At 47.9% G+C, this 19,927-nt stretch overlaps 1 protein-coding gene across 1 annotated transcript; it reads right to left on the reverse strand.

The window, feature by feature from the left end:
• Positions 1–4,551: 4,551 nt before the first annotated feature.
• On the reverse strand, positions 4,552–13,447 carry LOC109732147 (uncharacterized). The gene is made up of 4 exons (XM_020291341.4): positions 13,013–13,447; positions 12,802–12,869; positions 8,955–9,630; positions 4,552–5,161 (listed from the first exon to the last, which is right to left on the reverse strand). The coding sequence occupies exons 1-3, from the start codon at positions 13,323–13,325 to the stop codon at positions 9,337–9,339; spliced, it is 675 nt and encodes a 224-aa protein (XP_020146930.2). The 5' UTR covers positions 13,326–13,447; the 3' UTR covers positions 4,552–5,161; positions 8,955–9,336.
• Positions 13,448–19,927: the final 6,480 nt, after the last annotated feature.

The following is a 19,927-nucleotide window of genomic DNA, read 5'->3' on the forward strand; positions in this document are numbered from 1 at the left end:
CACACCCTACGGTGCAGCGCCTAGCTCCGGGGCGTTGCACCACTGTCCACCGTGGCAGCCCATGGGCCCGCACCCAGCAGTGCAACGCCTCCGAGCTAGGCGCTGCACCTGTAATGTGCAGCGCCTAGCCGCTAGGCGTTGCACGTGTAATGTGCAGCGCCTAGCGGCTAGGCGCTGCACTGTGACTTATATGCAAACGCGCCAGCCCTCTCCTCCCCCACCCTCCCCATTGGCAGTTACAGAAAAAAGGGCGGCGGCCATCTGCACTCCCCCTCTCAATCCCCTCTCCCAAATCCTTCCGATCCGACGATTTGGTCCGTGCATTTGTTCACCAATCCATCGTAGAAGGTACTCTCCTCCGATCCCCTTCTTTCTATCCATAGAAAATATTATATTTTGAAGATTTGGGGAACCCTTGTTTGAATCTTGCATGTATTAGATTTGGGCAACTTTTGTTTGAATCTTGCATATATTAGATTTGGGGAACCCTTGTTAGATTAGAATGTGGTTTGGATAGATAGGTTGACATGTTATTTATATAGTTTGGATACATAGATTGACATGTTTTTTGTATGGAGAAGTAGATTGACATGTTATTTGTATGGAGAAGTAGATTGACATGTTATAGTTTGGATACATAGATTGACATGTTTTTAGGGGGAAGCATCATATGCTTTGGATCTTGCATGTAGTAGGCCTACTTTAGTTTTTTTGAATTGAAAAGATAATCGTGTTGACAAGAATGCTTTGTTGAAATTGTTAGGATGGTTTGGCTTCTCGATGATCACTGGGACCATCAACACCGGTCGTACGCTATGTCGGTGCAGCAGCGGGTAATACTGAAAGTGGCCGGTGTTATGAATTTCGTATGTTTTTTCAAACACAAATGCCCCATATGTAATGTTATGATTTGTTTGTTTGTAGGAGCTTGCACCTCTGAAGCTTCGGTCTCACGGGATCAGCCTTGGAAGGATGAGCTATGATGAGCGGTACACACCTTATGTTAGGGAGGCAGGACTTCTCCCTTTCATTGAGTTGGTCCGCCGGTCGACGCCACCCAACAATGCTGCAGCACTCACCGCGCTTATTGATCATTGGAGGCCGGAGACACACACTTTCCATCTTCGGACCGGGGAGATGACCGTGACGCTGCAGGATATCGCTATGATCACCGGTCTTCCTATCGATGGCAATCCTTTATGTATGAACACCGATTCTAAAGGGTGGCGCGCGCAGATGCAAGCCCTTATCGGTATGGTTCCTCCGGAGCCTCGGGAGCCAGAAAGGGGAGATAAGAAGAAGGAAAGAGTCGCAGCGGGCGCTACTTTCACGTGGATATCATCGAACTTCGCTCATTGCCCCGATGATGCTAATGAGGACATGGTGAAGACTTATGCTCGTGTCTACATGTGGTACGTGATATCGAGGACAATGTTTGCTGATGGCACAGGCAAGAATGCTCCATGGATGTGGCTGAAGGCGTTGACCGTCTTCGATAGCAAATGGAGTTGGGGTTCGGCGACACTAGCTTACTTGTATCGACAGGTATGAAGTTGTTTCCTTTTCACTTCATTGATACATTATCAATGCGCTCTTGCGGCAAATTTGACCATGTTCTTTTTTATGTGCAGTTGGACGATGCCAGTTGTAGGCACACTGGAGGTATTGGTGGTTGTCTGCTCGCACTTTCCATATGGAGCTGGGAGCGTTTGCCGGTTGGACGACCTAAGACCGTGAAGTACGAGGATTGGGACGATAAAGACGACCCACTACGGCTCCCCACTTGGGCTTACAAGTGGGATGTGTTAAATGAGACGACGGATGATCCCTGTGTAATGTACAAGTTGTACAAGAGCGAGCTGGACGCGATCACGCCTGAGCAGGTGAACCGACCTTGCATAAGTGATTATCATGCTTGTATCTTCACTCGATATCCATTTTGCATTCAATCCCATTTTGCAGGTGGAATGGGAGCCGTATGGAAAAGGAGAGAGTTTTGGTAACCCTATAGAGTTCAGGCTTAATCCGATGTGCATTAGGGATAGGGATCTCTGGCATATGTGGTGCCCACTGATATGCAACTGGGCGGTTGAGCTTCACCTGCCACATCGGGTGTTCCGCCAGTTTGGTTTGTTCCAGCCACACCTGCCGGAGTGGGAGGACACGGACAAGTTGCTACACGCGTAAGATATAATTAACCTTGAGCACTTAGCAGCTTCTCGATGGTTTCGATGATGCTAATATTCTGTTTCTAACTTGCAGGTTGGATAGGAAGAAGCAGCGGAAGATCAAGGATTGGGCCAGCCATCACAGGAAGTATGTCGTGCAGTTCGCTCTTAGTGTGGAGCAAGCAAGGGCTGGAAAACGAGCCCAGCTTCGTGAGCACTGCCCGATCGCGTTCAACAACTATCTCGCATGGTTTCTTGCAAGTACCCGCGTGGAGGTATGCCAGCTGGCGTATGCTGAGGAGATTCTGGAAGAACCCACCGTTTTTGATGAGGTAGCCCCGCACCAGTACAACGCGTTAGTCAGGAAAGGCAACTCGGTGATCCCTTCAGCTCCAATGATGAACTTTGTGGTTAGCCCTTTTTGCTTTTCCATTCGCACTTTTCACATCTTCGCTTGCCTAACACTTTGATACCGTTTCTGTTCATAGCATGCCCAGATCAAGAAAGGAGCTGACGAGACCGAGACTATTCTGGAAACAACCCCGGCTGGCAAAAGCGATGGGGAAGGTGCACTTCGAGAATTCATTAAGGTTCACATCTCCTTCAAACTAGCACTTAACATTTGTTGGTACGTTCAATGTCTCATTCACTTGTACATGTTGCAGCGCCAGGGCCAAAAGTTAAGGCGGCTATCAAACCTTTTCGGTTGTCGTGACCCCGAGTATGTATCACCAGAACGGTCTAGGTCGGCGACACCATCAGATCCCGCTTCGGGGCAGAGCCATGGTGAACCTTTCGAGGATGAGGATGTGGGTGGGGTCACCCAAGAGGTATGGCATGACGATATATCCATTTGTTGATGCATTGCTAACTATATCCTCACACACGGTCTTTCCATATCTTTTATGATGCATAGGTTGCTGATGATATGACCTTGGGGACGTACCGGGCTCGGTCTGCATACGAGTTGAAGCCTAGGAGGGGAATCAACAAGTACACACCTGAAGACTTCACCCAAAGAGGCAAAAGGACTGTCGGCACCTCGCGGATGGCGGCTTTGGATGACTATTTGGATGACGATGTCGAACCGGAGGCGGAGCCGGAGCCGGAGTGGGTTCCTCTTCCTAGGAAGGTGAAGAAGATAAGCGTCAAGAGGGGGGGAGGACCCAGCAAGCGTGGAAAGCACTAGTCATCTTAGTTTTTTTATAATGTTGAACTTCGAGTGCGATTTGTTATGTCGTTGAACTTGGAGTGGTCGTACCTTTTATGTCATTGAACTTGGAGTGGTGGTAGCTCTATGGTAAACTGGAACTTATTGTGATGGTCCTTTCTATGAAATGATGTCTTTTGTGAACCCTTTGTTTCTTATACTAATTGTTATACTTGGAGAAATGATGTCGTACCTGAATGTTTGTTATACTAGTTGTTGAAATGTGGTTGAAAAAGACCCAGTAGAGGGGGGAGGAGGCACAGTAGGTAGGCCTCAAGTTTCAGGCAAAAAATTGCTAAGTGTTTGTGCAGCGCCTAGCACGCAGGCGCCACACACTACAGTGCAACGCCTGCGTGCTAGGCGCTGCACTAAAGAGTGTGGCGCCTCCAAGCTAGGCGCTGCATATGTCTGTAACTAGCCAAACTTCTGTTGCTTTCTGGATAGCTAAAGACATGTGCAGCGCCTAGCTTGGAGGCGCCGCACTCTACAGTGCAACGCCTAGCTCGCAGGCGCTGCACTATAGAGTGTGGCGCCTCCAAGCTAGGCGCTGCATATGTCTGTAACTAGCCAAACTTCTGTTCCTTTTCTGGGTAGCTACAGACATGTGCAGCGCCTAGCTTGGAGGCGCCGCACTCTACAGTGCAACACCTAGCTCTCAGGCGCTGCACTATAGAGTGTGGCGCCTCCGTGCTAGGCGCTGCACATGTCTGTAACTAGCCAAACTTCTGTTGCTTTTCTGGATAGCTACAGACATGTGCAGCGCCTAGCTTGGAAGCGCCGCACTCTATAGTGCAACGCCTAGCTCGCAGGCGCTGCACTATGGAGTGCGGCGCCTCCGAGCTAGGCGCTGCACATGTCTATAGGTATCCAGCAAGCAACAGAAGGTATGCCTCCAGTTTCAGGCAAAAAATTCGCTAAGTGTTTGTGCAGCGCCTAGCACGGAGGCGCCACACTATACAGTGCAGCGCCTAGACCCCAGGCGCTGCACTGTACAGTGTGGCGCCTCCTAGCTAGGCGCTGCACTGGTCTGTAGCTATGCAGCCAGAACAGAAGGTACTTTACAGTTTGAGGCACTTGGACTTGGACTTAGTGAATTTTTTAGCTATCCAGAGAGCCACAGCAGCTAGGCGCCACATGGTAGATAGCAGCGCCCAAGTACTTCACGACACATAGTAGTTCATAACACATAGTACTTCACGACACATAGTAGTTCTTACAACCAAATCAAGGAGGAGACATAGTAGTTCACCGCACATAGTAGTTCACACAACCAAATCGAGGAGGAGACATAGTAGTGCACGGCACATAGTAGTTCACAACCAAATCACATTGGAGACATAGTAGTTCACAACCAAATCGAAGAGGAGACATAGCTCTATTGCGTAGAGCAAGGCCCCTTTCCTTTCTTCTTCTTCCTCTTCCTCCTCCCTTTTTCTTATGAGGTGAGCCTCCTTAACCACCCTCTCCATGAATATCTGATTGTCCCTCCTTTCTTTTTCAGCTGCAATTGCCCAAAGCTTCATGGTTCTTTCTTCAAAATCCTGTTGATGCTTCTTCTGTGCCTCCTCAACTTTCCTCATCAACGCTTGCTCCCTAGCGCGCATCGCATTTGCCGCACTCTGTTTTCGCTTCCTCTCCTTCTCAAGCTCCTCTTCCTTCTTCTTCTTTAGCTTGGCTGCATCCTCCTCTCTAAGCTTCTTCGCAGCCTTCTCCCACCATCCGGCCATCTCATCTTCGCCATCCTCCTTCATCGTTGGTTTGTTGGGTTGGGAAGCCGCCATACCTACAATGAGTGGAACATAATGGTTAGTAAGGACAATAAGAACAAATGGAAGCACATATGAAAAAGAAGAACATATGAAAAAACAAGAACATATGATACATTATAGTTAGTGAGGAACATACGGAAACGGTCCATCTAGGTATCCAAACATTCCTCTATAACGAACTTGCGGTTGTCCATCACCACGGCCAAGTCCACCACCAAGGCCAAGACTATCGCCAAGGCCAAGACCATCACCACGGCCATTACCACCACGTCGAGCTCTTCCACCACCACGGCCGAGACCACCACCACCACCTCTACCACCACCACGGCCTCTTGTAAGTCCAAGTTGCCGACCTCTTTGTTGCCTAGATCCTCTTTGGCTAACACTTGGTTGGCTAGGCACTTGTTGGCTACCACTTGGTTGCCTTGGCACTTGTTGGCTACCACTAGGTTGGCTAACACTTGGTTGGCTAGGCACTTGTTGGCTACCACTTGGTTGGCTTGGCACTTGTTGGCTACCACTTGGTTGGCTTGGCACTTGTTGGCTACCACTAGGTTGGCTACCACTAGGTTGGCTACCACTTGGTTGGCTCCCTTGTGTAGCTCCATGTTGGCTTGTGCTTGCATCATTTTTCTTGGACCTTTTCCTTGGTTTGGTACATTTTCTTTTGTTGTGGCCATGACCTTTGCACTCCCCACAACGGGAGCTCTCACGAGGCTCTTGGAATTGGTCGTTGCCCGCTTCGCGGCGCCCACCATGGCCCCATCCGTCCATGTCGCCTCTAAGACGCTTTGTCTTACGTCTACCCCGTTTAACAACCTTCAACTCCGGATCCGGCCATAGTTGAACTCCATGATACTCCGGCCATTGTGATTGGTCAAAGTATGGGTGAAAGCGGGGAGCCCATGTTTTCTTGACCGTCATGATTGAGAACTCCGACTCCCTCATGGTGCGTGGGTGATTGATGTCCACATTCCTAACGCGGCCGGCGGCATACAAATGTGAGCATGGGAGATGAAGCAACAATGGCCTCCCGCAAGAGCAATCACATTGTGTTAACGACACCTTGAAAGCCCGACCTCCATGTTGCCGGCCATCATTTGTGGTTCCTCCTGGCTCTTTCACTTCGTACTTCCACTCTTCATTGTCATATAATATAGCTTCTTCTGAGTCCGCCTTCCGTGATTGAAATAGCAACCATTCATCAACTTTGGGTGGGAACTTGTACTTGTACTTCCGTGGGTTCTCACCCGCTATCTGTGCATCGGTTTCCATCGAGTACTTTACAAAGTACGCATTCATCTTGTCAAATGTGTATTGAACTATTGCCGTCACGGGTAATCCACGTGCACCTTTGAGCACCCTATTGAAGCATTCGGCCATATTGCTTGTCATTTGACCATATCTCTGGCCATCTTCATCAAAAGCACGTGCCCACTTGTTCCGATATTGAATGTGCCTATTGAGAAACTCTTGACCCCCGGGATCAAGTTTTTTGTGTGCGAGCAATTTGTTGTACAAAGTGGCGAAGCGCTTATCGGAGAAAGCGAGACAACAATCTTGAAGATCATCGGCCAACTCCTTAAGGCCACATGCCCTATAGAAGTTCGAACAAAAGTGCCTCATGCACCAGCGATGGTGCAACGGAGCATGCCCGGGAATGTCAATCTCCACGGCGTTAAGAATTCCTTGATTCCGATCCGATATGACACAAATTTCCCTTTGAGCGGGTAACACCTTCGTCCTCAAAAGATGCAGAAACCACTCCCAGTTATCATTGTTTTCCGCCTCAACCAAAGCAAATGCCAATGGCAACACCCGGTTATTGGCATCACTTGCTATCGCAACCAACAAGGTGCCCTTGTATTGTCCGGTCAAGAACGTGCCATCAATTGCGATGACCGGCCTACAATGTTCGAAAGCCCTCACACATTGCTCGAACGCCCAAAAAGCACGGCCAAATACTCTGACTTTCCTTCCTTCATGAACCGTTGTTTGGTGCCCATGAGGCTCGACCACATGAACCATGCCCGGGTTTGTCGCGGCCATGGCTAACAACAACCTAGGAATTCGGTTGTATGCTTCCTCCCATGTACCATACAACATCTTAAATGCGGCTTGCTTCGCCTTCCATGCCTTGCCGTATTTCACCTTGTAATGAAAGATGGCTTTCAGAAGGTCAATGACATGTTGGACGCTCATTGTTGGAAGTGTGGATATTGAGTTGGAGAGCCTGTAAGCGATGAACTCGGACGTGAGTTGTTTGTGGTCTTCGGACACAATCTTGCCATCCACCCTTTTGCCTTGGCACATGTGAGTTGGCACACAACTCACTACATGCCAAGTAGGACCTCCTTTCCATGGTCTTGCACGCACAATCCACGGACAACCGCCACGGCGTCTTGCCACTCCTTGTTGGACCTCCTTTCCACGACCTCTACCACCACCACGGCCTCTTGTAAGTCCAAGTTGGACCTCCTTTTCATCTTCACATGCACATGCAACCGTGTAGCGCACATTGACGTCCGAGTGCACCACCTTGTGTGGACGGTAATGCGTAACTGAGTAGTTGTCGAGCCACATCCTCAAATCCAACAAGCTGTCGAACTTAGAACCTTTAGCAATCCGGTTCTTGTCGTCTACCAAATCACGGTGAGAGCTTGGCCTAACCCCAAGAGGTACACATTGGCCACCATCTACCACGGCTTCATCCGCGAGACTAACATCCTTGAACAATGTAGTCCGATGATCCCGACCAAATACCTTCTCGAAAGCTTCGGCCTCCTTCACCGTGAACCCCTCCGCATCAACTTGTTCACGGGACCATCGTCATCCGAGTCCGATGCATATGCACGGGAAAAAGGGACGGAATGGTCCATTGTCTCTTGCAAATGATATTTGTCGAGATCACCCACATTGTTGTCATGGAGATCAACTTCATTGTCATCGTCCGCATACTCATCATTGTCCTCTTGCAAAGATTCATCTTGGTTGTTTCTATACGGGCTCAATGTTGGCCTCACTTCTTGGGTCAAAAGAGGTTCAACAATTTCATCTCGCTTCAAGGATGGGGGGCTACTAGCAACCAAAGGGGAGGGGTTCCGGTTCAAGTCCAAATGCAAACTTGAATCAACCTTCTTCGTTGCAAATAACTCAAGAGCCTTGTCTAGTGATTCGGCCGCCGTCTCCTTGTATGCAACCCAACGTTGCTCCGAGTTTACACGCATTGTCTTCCAACGGATGTGCATTCCAAAACCAACATTATGCCTTCCCTCCAACTCAATGATATCACTAGGGTCCATCCAATTCAAATCTTTCCTAACTTGTTGCAAGAGCTCCGCATAGCTAGGACTACTATCAAACACCATGTCAAACTCATCCGGGTCCGGTTCTTTATTGCCTTTCAAAAAGGCGTCTTTGTCCCCATGATGAACAAACACACATGTTCTTCCCATCCCTATAAGCAATGAACACAAGGTAACATTGCTTCCATGAGTACTAATCCATGGATTAACACCGATTACAAACCCTAATATATATATGAAACAACAACCCTAACCCTAACCATAACCCTAACCCTAACCATAACCCTAGCCCTAAACCTAACCCTAGCACCAACATAAGAACACCCATAAGAATAACCCTAGCATACTAACAAAGCCTAATCATAGATATTGGCAAACAAACATCTCACATCTCCATGCAAATCTCTAGATCCAAACAAAACTAGGGTTTCCCCTAACTACCAACAAATGAGCAATGGGAGAACTTTACTTCGATCAAAAAAAGGGGATCGACGATTATTACCTTGAGGGAGTGTTTGACTTCGAAATCCACGGACAAATTCTTCAAATTTGCAAGATTTGGAAGAAGATTTGAGAGGGGGGAGAGTGGGAGAGGGGGCAAAGCTCGGGGAGAGAGTGAGAGAGTGTGTGGTTGGGGGGTGGGGGAGGGGGGACCAGCCAAGTGGCTGGATAAGTCACAGTGCAGCGCCTAGCCGCTAGGCGCTGCACATTACAGGTGCAGCGCCTAGCTCGGAGGCGTTGCACTGCTGGGTGCGGGCCCGTGGGCTGCCACGGTGGACAGAGGTGCAACGCCCCGGAGCTAGGCGCTGCACCGTAGGGTGTGGCGCCGGCGTGGCGGGCGCTACACAAAAGGGTTAGGGGTGTGAAATAGTTTCGCACCCAGTTCATTCTGTGAATTTATTTCGTTTCCAGGTCAAAATTGTTAAATTTGCCCCTCCTCGCCGGCTCTTGCGTCGTATGCCCAGCGCCATGCACGTGGCGTGCTGCACGCAGTACTCGACGGTGCTGCCCCCGGCGCCGGCGCCTCTCCCACCGGCCATCCACATCTCCAGCAGCCTCCATGTCACGGACCGCTTCTTCTGCCCCATGACGAGGAGCGACACGCCCTGCTTCCTCGCCGCCTCTACGATGGTCGGCCCTCGCTCCTTCCCCTCCACCAGGGAAAGCTCCACGCGTACCTGGCAGTACACAAAGGCAGTCATTATTAACTTCTTTGTCAGCCAGCCAACTAGCCAAGGGTAGGTGCACAGCACAGCGGCATCGATGTCAAACTAGAGATGAAAAGTGGACGGCCCCATCAGGCCATCACTGCCTGGGAAGAAATGCGTGCACCCCTTGATGATGACGCATGTTGTGGCCTTTGCTTGCATTTGTGGTGAAAATGAACAAATTTGGCCCAATATATTTGGTCACTGGTTGGACGGTATTCCAAATATGTTTAAAGCGCTTATAAGGGTGGGAGCGTACGCCTTAATTTGGTCGCTCTGGCTATATAGAAACGATTTGGTTTTTAATGGAAAAATGCTTCTCCTCTGTAGGTTATTTTCCGTTGTACGCAATCGCTTCATACGTGGTCTATACTACAACGATCGGAGCACCAATCGTTGTTCAAGGCGGTGTGTACGCGGTTGAAGCAGGTGGCTACGGAGGTTTTTTCCCAACATGGGTGGCAGCATAACCTCCGGATCGATCCACCACCACCTTCCACATAGGCATAGTGTCGGTCTATAGGACTTTACTGTTGCCGATATGTCGGTTTATATTTCATGTTTTTTGTCAGACTTTTGAATTTGGTTGTGTGCATCTCAGTTATGCAGAGGCCGGGTGTTACTCATAATGTTTTGTATCCCCTTGATGCTACATTCTGAGATAATAAAATTGCCCTTTATCGAAAATCTGAAACTTCAACATAAAATGATCCCAATCTGAAAATATTTTATGAAATTGCCCTCTTTTGCATGACGCCCGGGGCTAGGACGCCATGCTAGAGAGCATGACACCCCGGGCTAGGGCGCCATGGTAACGACATGTAGCATGGCGCCCCGGCCTAGGACATCATGCCAAATAGCAATGACGCCCTAGCCCGGGGCATCATGCTATCTAGCATGGCGACCTAGCTCCGGGCGTCGTGTAAAAGGGGCCATTTCGTGAATTTTTTTAGATTGGGGCCACTTTGTGTTGAAGTTTCAGATAAGGGCCCGTTTTGTCCATTTTGTGTTGCCCATGCATCTTCTTTTGTGATATTGACAGTAAGTACGTCCCATTGATTTTTCTTTGTGGTATTGTTTGCTATACAATGCATTATCTCAGGGAGCTCCAGTTAAAAAGAAAACAAAAACTTTTAAATTTAGTTTCCTTAATTTATCATTTTTATATTTGACGGCAGACGGTTGTTGGCAAGGATCATTTAACACTTCTTACCAGTGGATCATGATCATGAGTGAATAAAGGAAAGGAAAGGAAGGGAGAGTCTATTTCCAGCCTTCTAAAGGTTATTACTGTCACCTGATTTTCTTCTTCTTCTAATGGTCTATTTTGAAAAACTAATCCTTCCAGTGATAATTAATTACCTGCATACATAGATGTACGTCTTAGCGGTAAAGACCGCTCGTTATATGTATATATGACTGACAGCCGACATGCTCAATTTTCATCTCGCTAGACTTGGTGCCGTATTTCGCCGTGATAACCAACTCAATCTTCAAGTAAAAGGATGAATAGAAGGAAGTAGAAATGCATGCATCGGCCGATGTCGAATTCCTTTGTCCCAAAGAAGAGGACCATCGATGTGTTCAATACCTACATTTGTCAAATCTAGCCCGTCACGAACACTGACCGGGCACCTTTTAAAAAATTCAATCCACATCCGGACACCTCAATTACCATATCTTAAATTCATACAAACTCATGCAACTACGTCAACGCACATGCATCGTTTGGCTACTCCATCACACTACACTAAACATGCCGTCGGACGGACATGTTTGGCTATGGTGAAGTTCATCCATGGCTGCACTTGCCCTTGCCGGTGCCCTTGCCGTCCTTCTCGTGAAGTACCGGTCGAAGACGCAGTACGGATCGAGCCGGATCTGCTCGTCGTCGGAGTTGTCCACGTTGTCGCTGTCCTCCTTCTCCTCCTTCGATGGTAGTCCGGCCATGGCACGGACCGCCCGATTCTGCTCACGGGCGAGGCCGAGCGCGTTCCTCTGCTGCCGTTTCTTCACAATACGGGCACGGATGGCTTCCTCCTCTGCGGCCGCCCGCACCGCCGCATCAGCCGCCTCCGCCGCTGCCATTTCCGTCACGATACGGGCCTCGGCGGCCCTTATCCTCTCCTTCCCACGGTGGGCCGCCCATTTCCGATGGGACTCATACTCTGCCCGACCGGTGATAGGGAAGGAGAGGTGTTCCGGCCGGGACCACGAGGATCCAGCACCAGAGGACGCGAGCATCCGGTGAGCCGACGCTATGGCATCGCGGCGGACGGATCCATCCGTCGACCGGCGCTGTCCTTCCGGGAGCGGCGAGTGCAATGCGGACTGCCATTGCCTCCTCCAACCCACACAGGACGACACCCCAGTCGACGTCGACGGATCAGGACTGGTCGAAGTCCGATCCGCTGCCTGCCATGGCGGAGAAGGCCGCAAACCGCCGGAGGTGAGCTCGGGTGGCGGGGAGTGAACGGGAGTGATGTGAAGTGGCTAGGGTTTGCTCCGGCGAGAGGATGGGGTCGAATATAAGTGGGGTCAAGTGGGCCAGCATGGGACGGTTCCAACGTGGTGGGCGTGCCCGGGTGCCCCTATATCCGCCCCATATTTGGGCTGGATATGGGGGGTGCCGGTCAGCCCGGGCGTTTGAGAGCCTTTTGAGAGGCCCGTCTGGGTCAACAAATCGTGACCGGTCCGCCCGCCTGGACGTATGAGACGGGTTTGAGAGGTCCGGTTGTAGATGCTCTAATGATGCTAATTAACATGCAAGACCATGGATATCATTATTTTTGGCGGGGAACCAGCCATGTTACTACTAGTTAGCTCTAGAAGGAATGAGATGTGTCCCTTATCAGTCACCATGGAGATTAGATGTGAACTGGTGTTCACCGTTTTTTGTTGTTGTTTTGCGACAAAACTGGTGTTCACTGGTTGTAGGATGCAAAGATAAAATCTTAATCTTGTTGTCGCATGTAGTGTTCTATTGATGTTCTACTTCTGTAAATGGTGTCTCAGTTTGCTCTACTTAAAATTTAAGCACAATGAGATTGTGAATCGTACTTGATTTAAGGGCATTTTTAGTCAAAGAAACACTACCAAGACAAAAAGCAAGAGCAAGAGCAGACACAATTTTTTGGGTACCTCTGGTCTTTTAGCATGGCAAATGCTCCTCATGGCCTCCAAGGGCTGATACCCTCTTAGATCATCTCCTAGCATCAGACAAGCAAGATTTTCTAAACATTTACAAATATGTACCTTAACAGCATACACATTATAACTGATTTGGAGATATTTAATTTGTATGTGTAAGGTGTCAGCAAGCGCGGCCTAGATTTGTACTTGGCCAACTTACGGTTCTTGCCGGTGCTCTGGCCAACATCGAGGAGGACCACGGTATCGGACCGCCGGACGGAGTGCGAGAGCGCCCATTGCAGCGCCGTCCGGGCCTCTTCGCCGCCACCGTCGGTCACCACCATCACCTTCCTCCCCACCGCAGCAGCAGAATCCTTCTCCTTCTCCTTTTCTTTCTCCTCTGGCACGCCATCGTTGCCCTCGTCCCGGCCATCAACGGAGGCCTCCTTGGCGCATATCGGTGGAGGTGCCGTGGCGGTCCAGTCGGACCTGATCCGGTGGAGGCAGAAGGACGGCAGCGATCTGGCCCTCATGGATGGATGATGGCTTTAGCTGGTGCTGTTAGAGAGAAGAAGCAAACGGAGGAAATTCAACGGAGGGTGGCATGATATGATACGAATCAATAGCTAAGCTGGCTTGTGGCGGCCCACTGCTCCCATGCTGGTAAGGTGGGTATAGATCCATGGGTTGGCCACGGCCACCTCACCTACAGGAGCGCCTGTTCTTTTTCTTTGGGAAAAGAAGGGCCTGTTTGGCCCTCCTCCGCTCCACACTCTCGCTTCAGGAGCTGGCGGAGCGCAAGTTAAAAATCCCGAAACAGGGAATAGCTGCTCTGCAGATCCTTAAATTTGGTGAAGCTAGTGGATCACCAAACAGCTCCGAAGTACCCTTGAATTTTCTTCCGCATCCGTTCGTGGACTAGGGCCAGTCCGCGGACGGAATGCAAGAGCCGACCATAGTTCAATTAAACCAGAGGAAATTCATCAAACACGGCAGATTTCATTAAAGTTCGAACATAATTCACATAAAACAGTCGATATTTTGACTACTAAAAACTAGAAAGAATTTCCTAAACCCTATATCGGATGACCACCTCATACGCGTAGCCGCCCTGCCCTGTCGCTCCGTTCGTGTCGCTGCCATCATGGTCGTCGTTGTCGTCATCGATGTCCCTCCAACAGCGGAAGGGCGCCGGAGGGCCGCGCAGCCTTGCCCGGCAGTTGCTAGCATGGCGGAGGAGCCGATGGGCCTCCTACTGCGCGGTGCAGAGCCGCCGTGGCCAAAGCAGATGGCGCCCGCGGAGCTCTGACGACAGCCTTGCCTGTGTCGGGGTTGGCAGAGGAGTCGCTAAACGACCACTCCTCATTGATCTTGGTGAGCTCCACATCAAGGCGGCGGCGATGGCAAGCGGCCATTCCGTAGTGGTGACGGAGCAGTCGAGGGCCCACGCGGCGGTGAGGTTCGGGTCATTGCAGGCCCATTCTGGCGCAGTGTCGGACTTGGCGAACGCGGAGCCACGAGCGGCGTTGAGCCGGTCGTACCGTGCATGTTGCCTCGCCACGCGCTCCTCCTCGGACATGATGGCCCTCGAGCCCGAGGGACCGTCGTAAACCCTCTCCTCCGAGGTAGTGGAGGATGTGGCCCGCGCCTTCGGGATCGCGGGGGCACCTCCTTTACAACGACATGGGCCCATCAATGCGGGCATACTGACCGTGCGCTGGGGGTGACGCACGCTCGTCCTTGATACGGCGGACGCGCTGGGGACGCGGGCTCCTCCTTGACGCTGCCATCATGCATGTTGCCTCGCCACGCGCTCCTCCTTGGACATGATGGCCCTTGAGCCCGAGGGACCGTCGTAAACCCTCTCCTCCGAGGTAGTGGAGGATGTGGCCCCGCGCCTTCGGGGTCGCGGGGGAACCTCCTCCTTTACAACGACACGGGCCCATCAATGCAGGCATACTGACCGTGCGCTGGGGGTGACGCATGCTCGTCCTTGATACGGCGGACGCGCTTGGGGACGCGGGCTCCTCCTTGACACGGCCACCGTGCATGTTGCCTCGCCACGCGCTCCTCCTCGGACATGATGGCCCTCGAGCCCGAGGGACCATCGTAACCCTCTCCTCCAAGGTAGTGGAGGATGCGGCCCCGCGACTTCGGGATCGCGGGGGACCTCCTCCTTTACAACGACACGGGCCCATCAATGCGGGCATACTGACCGTGCGCTGGGGGTGACACATGCTCGTCCTTGATACGGCGAACGGGCTGGGGGACGCGGGCTCCTCCTTGACGCGGCCTCTGACGTGGAGGCCGCGGTTGCGTGGCGGGGAGGTGGGTTCCTCTGTGACATGCCGTAGTGGGGACGCCGGCCCCCGCTTCACGTGGACGCGCGACGGGGACTGTGGCTCCTCATTGACGTGTGTCGGCGATGGTGGCGCCGGGCCCATCTAATGGAGCGATCAATCTCTCATGATCTCCATCTTACAGACGAATTATTCGTCCGTCGGAGAGGCCTTTGTGAGGAAACGGGGCCACTACTGCGGCTGCTGGTTGATGACCCACAAGTATGGGGATCGTAACAGTCTTCGAGGGTAGTATTTCATCCAAATTTATTGATTCGACACAAGGGGAGCCAAAGAGTATTTATAAGCCTTAGCACTTGAGTTGTCAATTCAACCACATCTGAGAATCACTTCCTTACAACAATTTATTAGTACCACAATAATATGAAAATAGTGATAGCAAAGTAACAGTAGCAGTAACGACAGTAGTAGCAAAATTGTAACTAGCAGAGTAATAGTAACTTGAGCAAAGGCAATAGCATTAAAGTGTATGCATGGAGTAGCGATGGATATTTAGATGAGATTCAATATGTAACAATCACAACCTGGAGCGACACACAATAGCTCCTATTCATCAACCATATGTAGGCATGTATTTCGTATTTAGTCCTACGTGTTTGCGATAAGAACTTGCATAACATCTTTTGTCCTACCCTCCTATGCCAGCGGGATCCTAATGGAAACTAAGAGTAATTAAGGCACTCCTTTTAATAGAGAACCAAAATAAAGCATTGACAAATAGTGAATACACGAATTCCGCAAGTTAAAGTCATCCCCGTCAATATCCCAATTCATGGTCACGTTGGGGGTCTAACGTTCAGACCGATTTTAACAGGTGCATACAACTTGTAGGTAAGATCAACATCTCAAATATATTCATGAAAGCATAAGTGTTCAGATCTGATATTAAGGCACTCGGGCCCTAGTGAAGAGCATTAAGCATAGCAAAGTCCAACATCAATCTCAGAACATAGTGGATACTAGAGATCAAGCCCTAATAAATTGACCCGGTTACATAAGGAATCCCATCCATCTCCATCACCGTCCAATATTCCTACAAAAGAATTACTCACTAATGATGGTGAGCATCATGGAATTGTTGATGGAGAGAGTTTGATGATGACGACGACAACGAATCTCTCCCTCTGGAATTTTGAACAGACTCTAGATTAGGGACCCGATAAAGAGCAAGAGGTGGCGGCGGCTCCGTATCGTAAAACATGATGAAACTTTCTCTCTGGTTTTTTTCTTGGGAAGACGGAATATATAGGCTTGGAATTAGGTCAGTTGGAGGTGTGTGGGGCCCACAAGTCACCACAATGCATCCCCCTGGCTTGTGGGCCATGGGTGGCCCCCTTTGGTACTTCTTTGCGCTAGTAATTTTTATTTATTCCATAAAAAATGTCCGTAAAATTTTGTCCAATTCTAAGAACTTTTATTTCTGCACAAAAATAATACCAAGGTAGTTCTGCTGAAAACAACATCAGTCTGGGTTATTCATTCAAATAATGCAAATTAGAGTCCAAAATGAGAGCATAAGTGTTTGAAAAGGTAGATACGATGGAGACGTGTCAACTCCGCCAAGATTAACTCATTGCTTGTCCTCAAGCAATTCAGTTGATAAACTAAAAATGATAAAGAAAAACTTTTACAAACTCATTTGCTTTTATTGCAGTATATAAGCTTAACTAGTAATCATGTTTCCAACAAAGATGATGAACTAACCACATATATGATAACACTTCAAATCCACATTTACTCATCCCAATGACATAATCAATTAGGGAACAATAATAATATATCTCAAATATCAAAACTTTGTCAAAATAACCATGATATATTATGATAGAGTGGTATGACCACAAAACATAAATGCAGAGCACCTCCAAAGTTCAAGTAGCGACTAAACGTTGTAATTCAGGGTAGAGGACATCCAGTCATGCTCACACCCAATACTAATTAGACCAAATGCATGTTACACAAAGAATGACAATAGCGCTCTAAAAGTTTGTGCTTGAATGAGAAGGTGATGACTCAACAAAATTTTCTAAAAGATAGGCCATTCGCAGAGGGAAGCAGAGATTTTCTTACGTGCCATAGCTCATTGCTTAAACAGAGATAACTATATTTTGAGAGGTGTACTTTTCCTGTCAACGATTTACCACAAAGTTTCAAATATCTTACATGCTAAACACATTAATGGCGGTACCCATGCAAAATGTTTTACTTCCCCTCCACCATACTAACACAAACCATGGCTAGCCGAATCCTCGGGTGCCTACCAACAATCAACTGTCCTGGGGGGAGCATTTTTAAAAACTAATGCAGGATTGGGCATCCTAGCTATTAGCCTCCCTCAAGATGGACGAGTGAATACACTCTCATCGTGAGTAAAACACATTTAGCATGGAAGATATCGACTACCCCATCGCTCGATGAGCGGTACGTGCACACAAAACAGATATTCATTTGAGGATTAGAGATGACACATAAAAATTTAGTTGGAAAGAAAGGGTAATATCGTATATAGGTAGATATGGTGGACTCTTATGGCATAACTTTTGTGTCGGAATTTTGGATGCACAGGTAGCATTTCCGCTTAGTACAGACGAAGGCTAGCAAAATACTAGGAAGCGACCAACAAAGAGCGACAATGGTCATAATCATGCATTTTGAATAATTAACATTTAACACGGGCATGAGGAGGATATGTACACCCTAAACATAAATACCGTAGAGCCAATACTGGGTTTGAATCAATTACATGTGTGAACATGTACCACGTCAAACCACTTGAATTCTTCAAAGGATACCATCCTAACATACTAAATCATGATCAATTTGATGCATGTTGACATACGAGATAACATATTATCCACTCCAAGCTACTTAAGCATGGCATGAGAAACTACGAGTTCTAATCATCATCATACACATGTTCACTTATATAGGCTGAATTTACTAAGGTGAATATATTTACAAGAACAAAAACAAGTAGGGTTCATACCAGCCTTTCTTCACCATGATCACTTCATCAAATTATCGCCATTACTGCCTTTCACTTGCACGACCGAATGATGTGGGATAATATAATAGTGCAAGTGTGTCATGGACTAAGCTAAAACCTGCAAGAACTATGTACAGATGAGAAGAGAAGGAAATATTTGGTTTTTCATTAGATCAATAATAAACCACATGAGAGCCAGCTAGAAATTATTTTGGGTGTCTTCTCCTTATTACGACTGAAGAAAAGAAATTCGGAGAAACATGCTGAAATACTTTTGGAGTTTTTAGTTTTTATGAAGGAAGCAAAAATAAGAAAGAAAAATGAAAAAGCGATAAAATATTAACACTGAAGAACTCCAAACAAACAAAGAAAGAAGAAACAGGAAATATTTTTTGATTCTCTTCTAATAAAACAAACTCACAAACAAATGAAGGAAACGAAAAGAAGCGAGAAATATTTTTTGGGTTTTCAAAATTTTATAAACACACAAAAGAAAACAAATAAAAGAATACATGGATACACAAGGAAAATGATGAATACCGACAAGTGTAATGAGTGTGATAACATAAGTGGAATCTTGATGAGAATACATACTCCCCCAAGCTTAGCCTTCTGGCCTAACTTAGTTACCATCACTGATACTACGGATATAACTCATAATGGTAACTTTGACTGGCACTCAATGCCTTAGCTGCTGCACGACGATCGGCTTCCTCTGTTGCCTGTTGCGCCCTGGCTTCCTCCAATGTAACAGAGAATCTCTAGTTGGTCTGGTAGTCAAATAAAGCAGGAGTAGGCAGGGTAATAGAAACACCATCATACATATCAAAGGTTAGCCTGTATTGATACTCATCTGTCTCGCGTGCAATCAATTTATGACGTTGTATAGCCTCAAAATATAGGAAACTAGTAGGCAATTCACGATCATTGAAATTAATGGACACTCTAACATGAGAAACTATACAAGAAGCATAAATTACTCTATAAAAATCACCATCACCAGCATTCCTACCTAGATGGCGTGCAACACCGCACCCATATTAAAGGTTTTGTCACCATGCAAGGCACAACTACGGATGCTTAGATGAGGGGCACAAGTAGCAATTGGATCATGTTTACAAGTTAAACATCTTCCTATGAATAGAGTAAAGAAGTGAACATCAGGAAACTGAATGCTCCCAATTATACCTTGAGATACCCCTCTAGTTTCCCCCTAGCAAATGCTTCTAAGAAATTCCTCATAATCTATTTTATGAGGCTCATTAAAGGTACCCCAAAATGGGATCTTGCAGGCATGGAAAAACTTATTAAGATACGTACTATAAGACTTCTCATATAAACAGAAAACAACTCGGGTTGCAGTATGATGTGATATACTCCCTCCGTTCCTTTATATAAGGTGTATTTGTTTTTTGATAAAATTCCAAAATGTAAGGTGCATTTCTTCTAATTCCTCATAATTCCCATGTCAGCCCTTTAGAAAAAGAAAGTATCTCTCTCCTGATTGTCTGTATCTCTCTTTTTAGCAAAAGAAGTAAAGTATGTCTTTTTCGATTGCATGTATCTCTTAGTTTCCTGGACTAACTGATTTACTTTCCACTAAGAAACAAATTTGTTCAAGGGTAATTTCTTCCTAACTTGTATATAATTATGTGCCTTGGTCACCGTGCCAAAAACAATACACCTTACATATAGGAACGGAGGGAGTGTATTTTAAAAAAACACGTAAGTATTAGTGAGATGATAGTATTGAGTACACTTATACATGAGAAAATTGGTCAAATGGACA

Source organism: Aegilops tauschii, chromosome 5 (assembly GCF_002575655.3).
Source record: "Aegilops tauschii subsp. strangulata cultivar AL8/78 chromosome 5, Aet v6.0, whole genome shotgun sequence".
Classification (NCBI taxonomy): Eukaryota; Viridiplantae; Streptophyta; class Magnoliopsida; order Poales; family Poaceae; genus Aegilops; species Aegilops tauschii.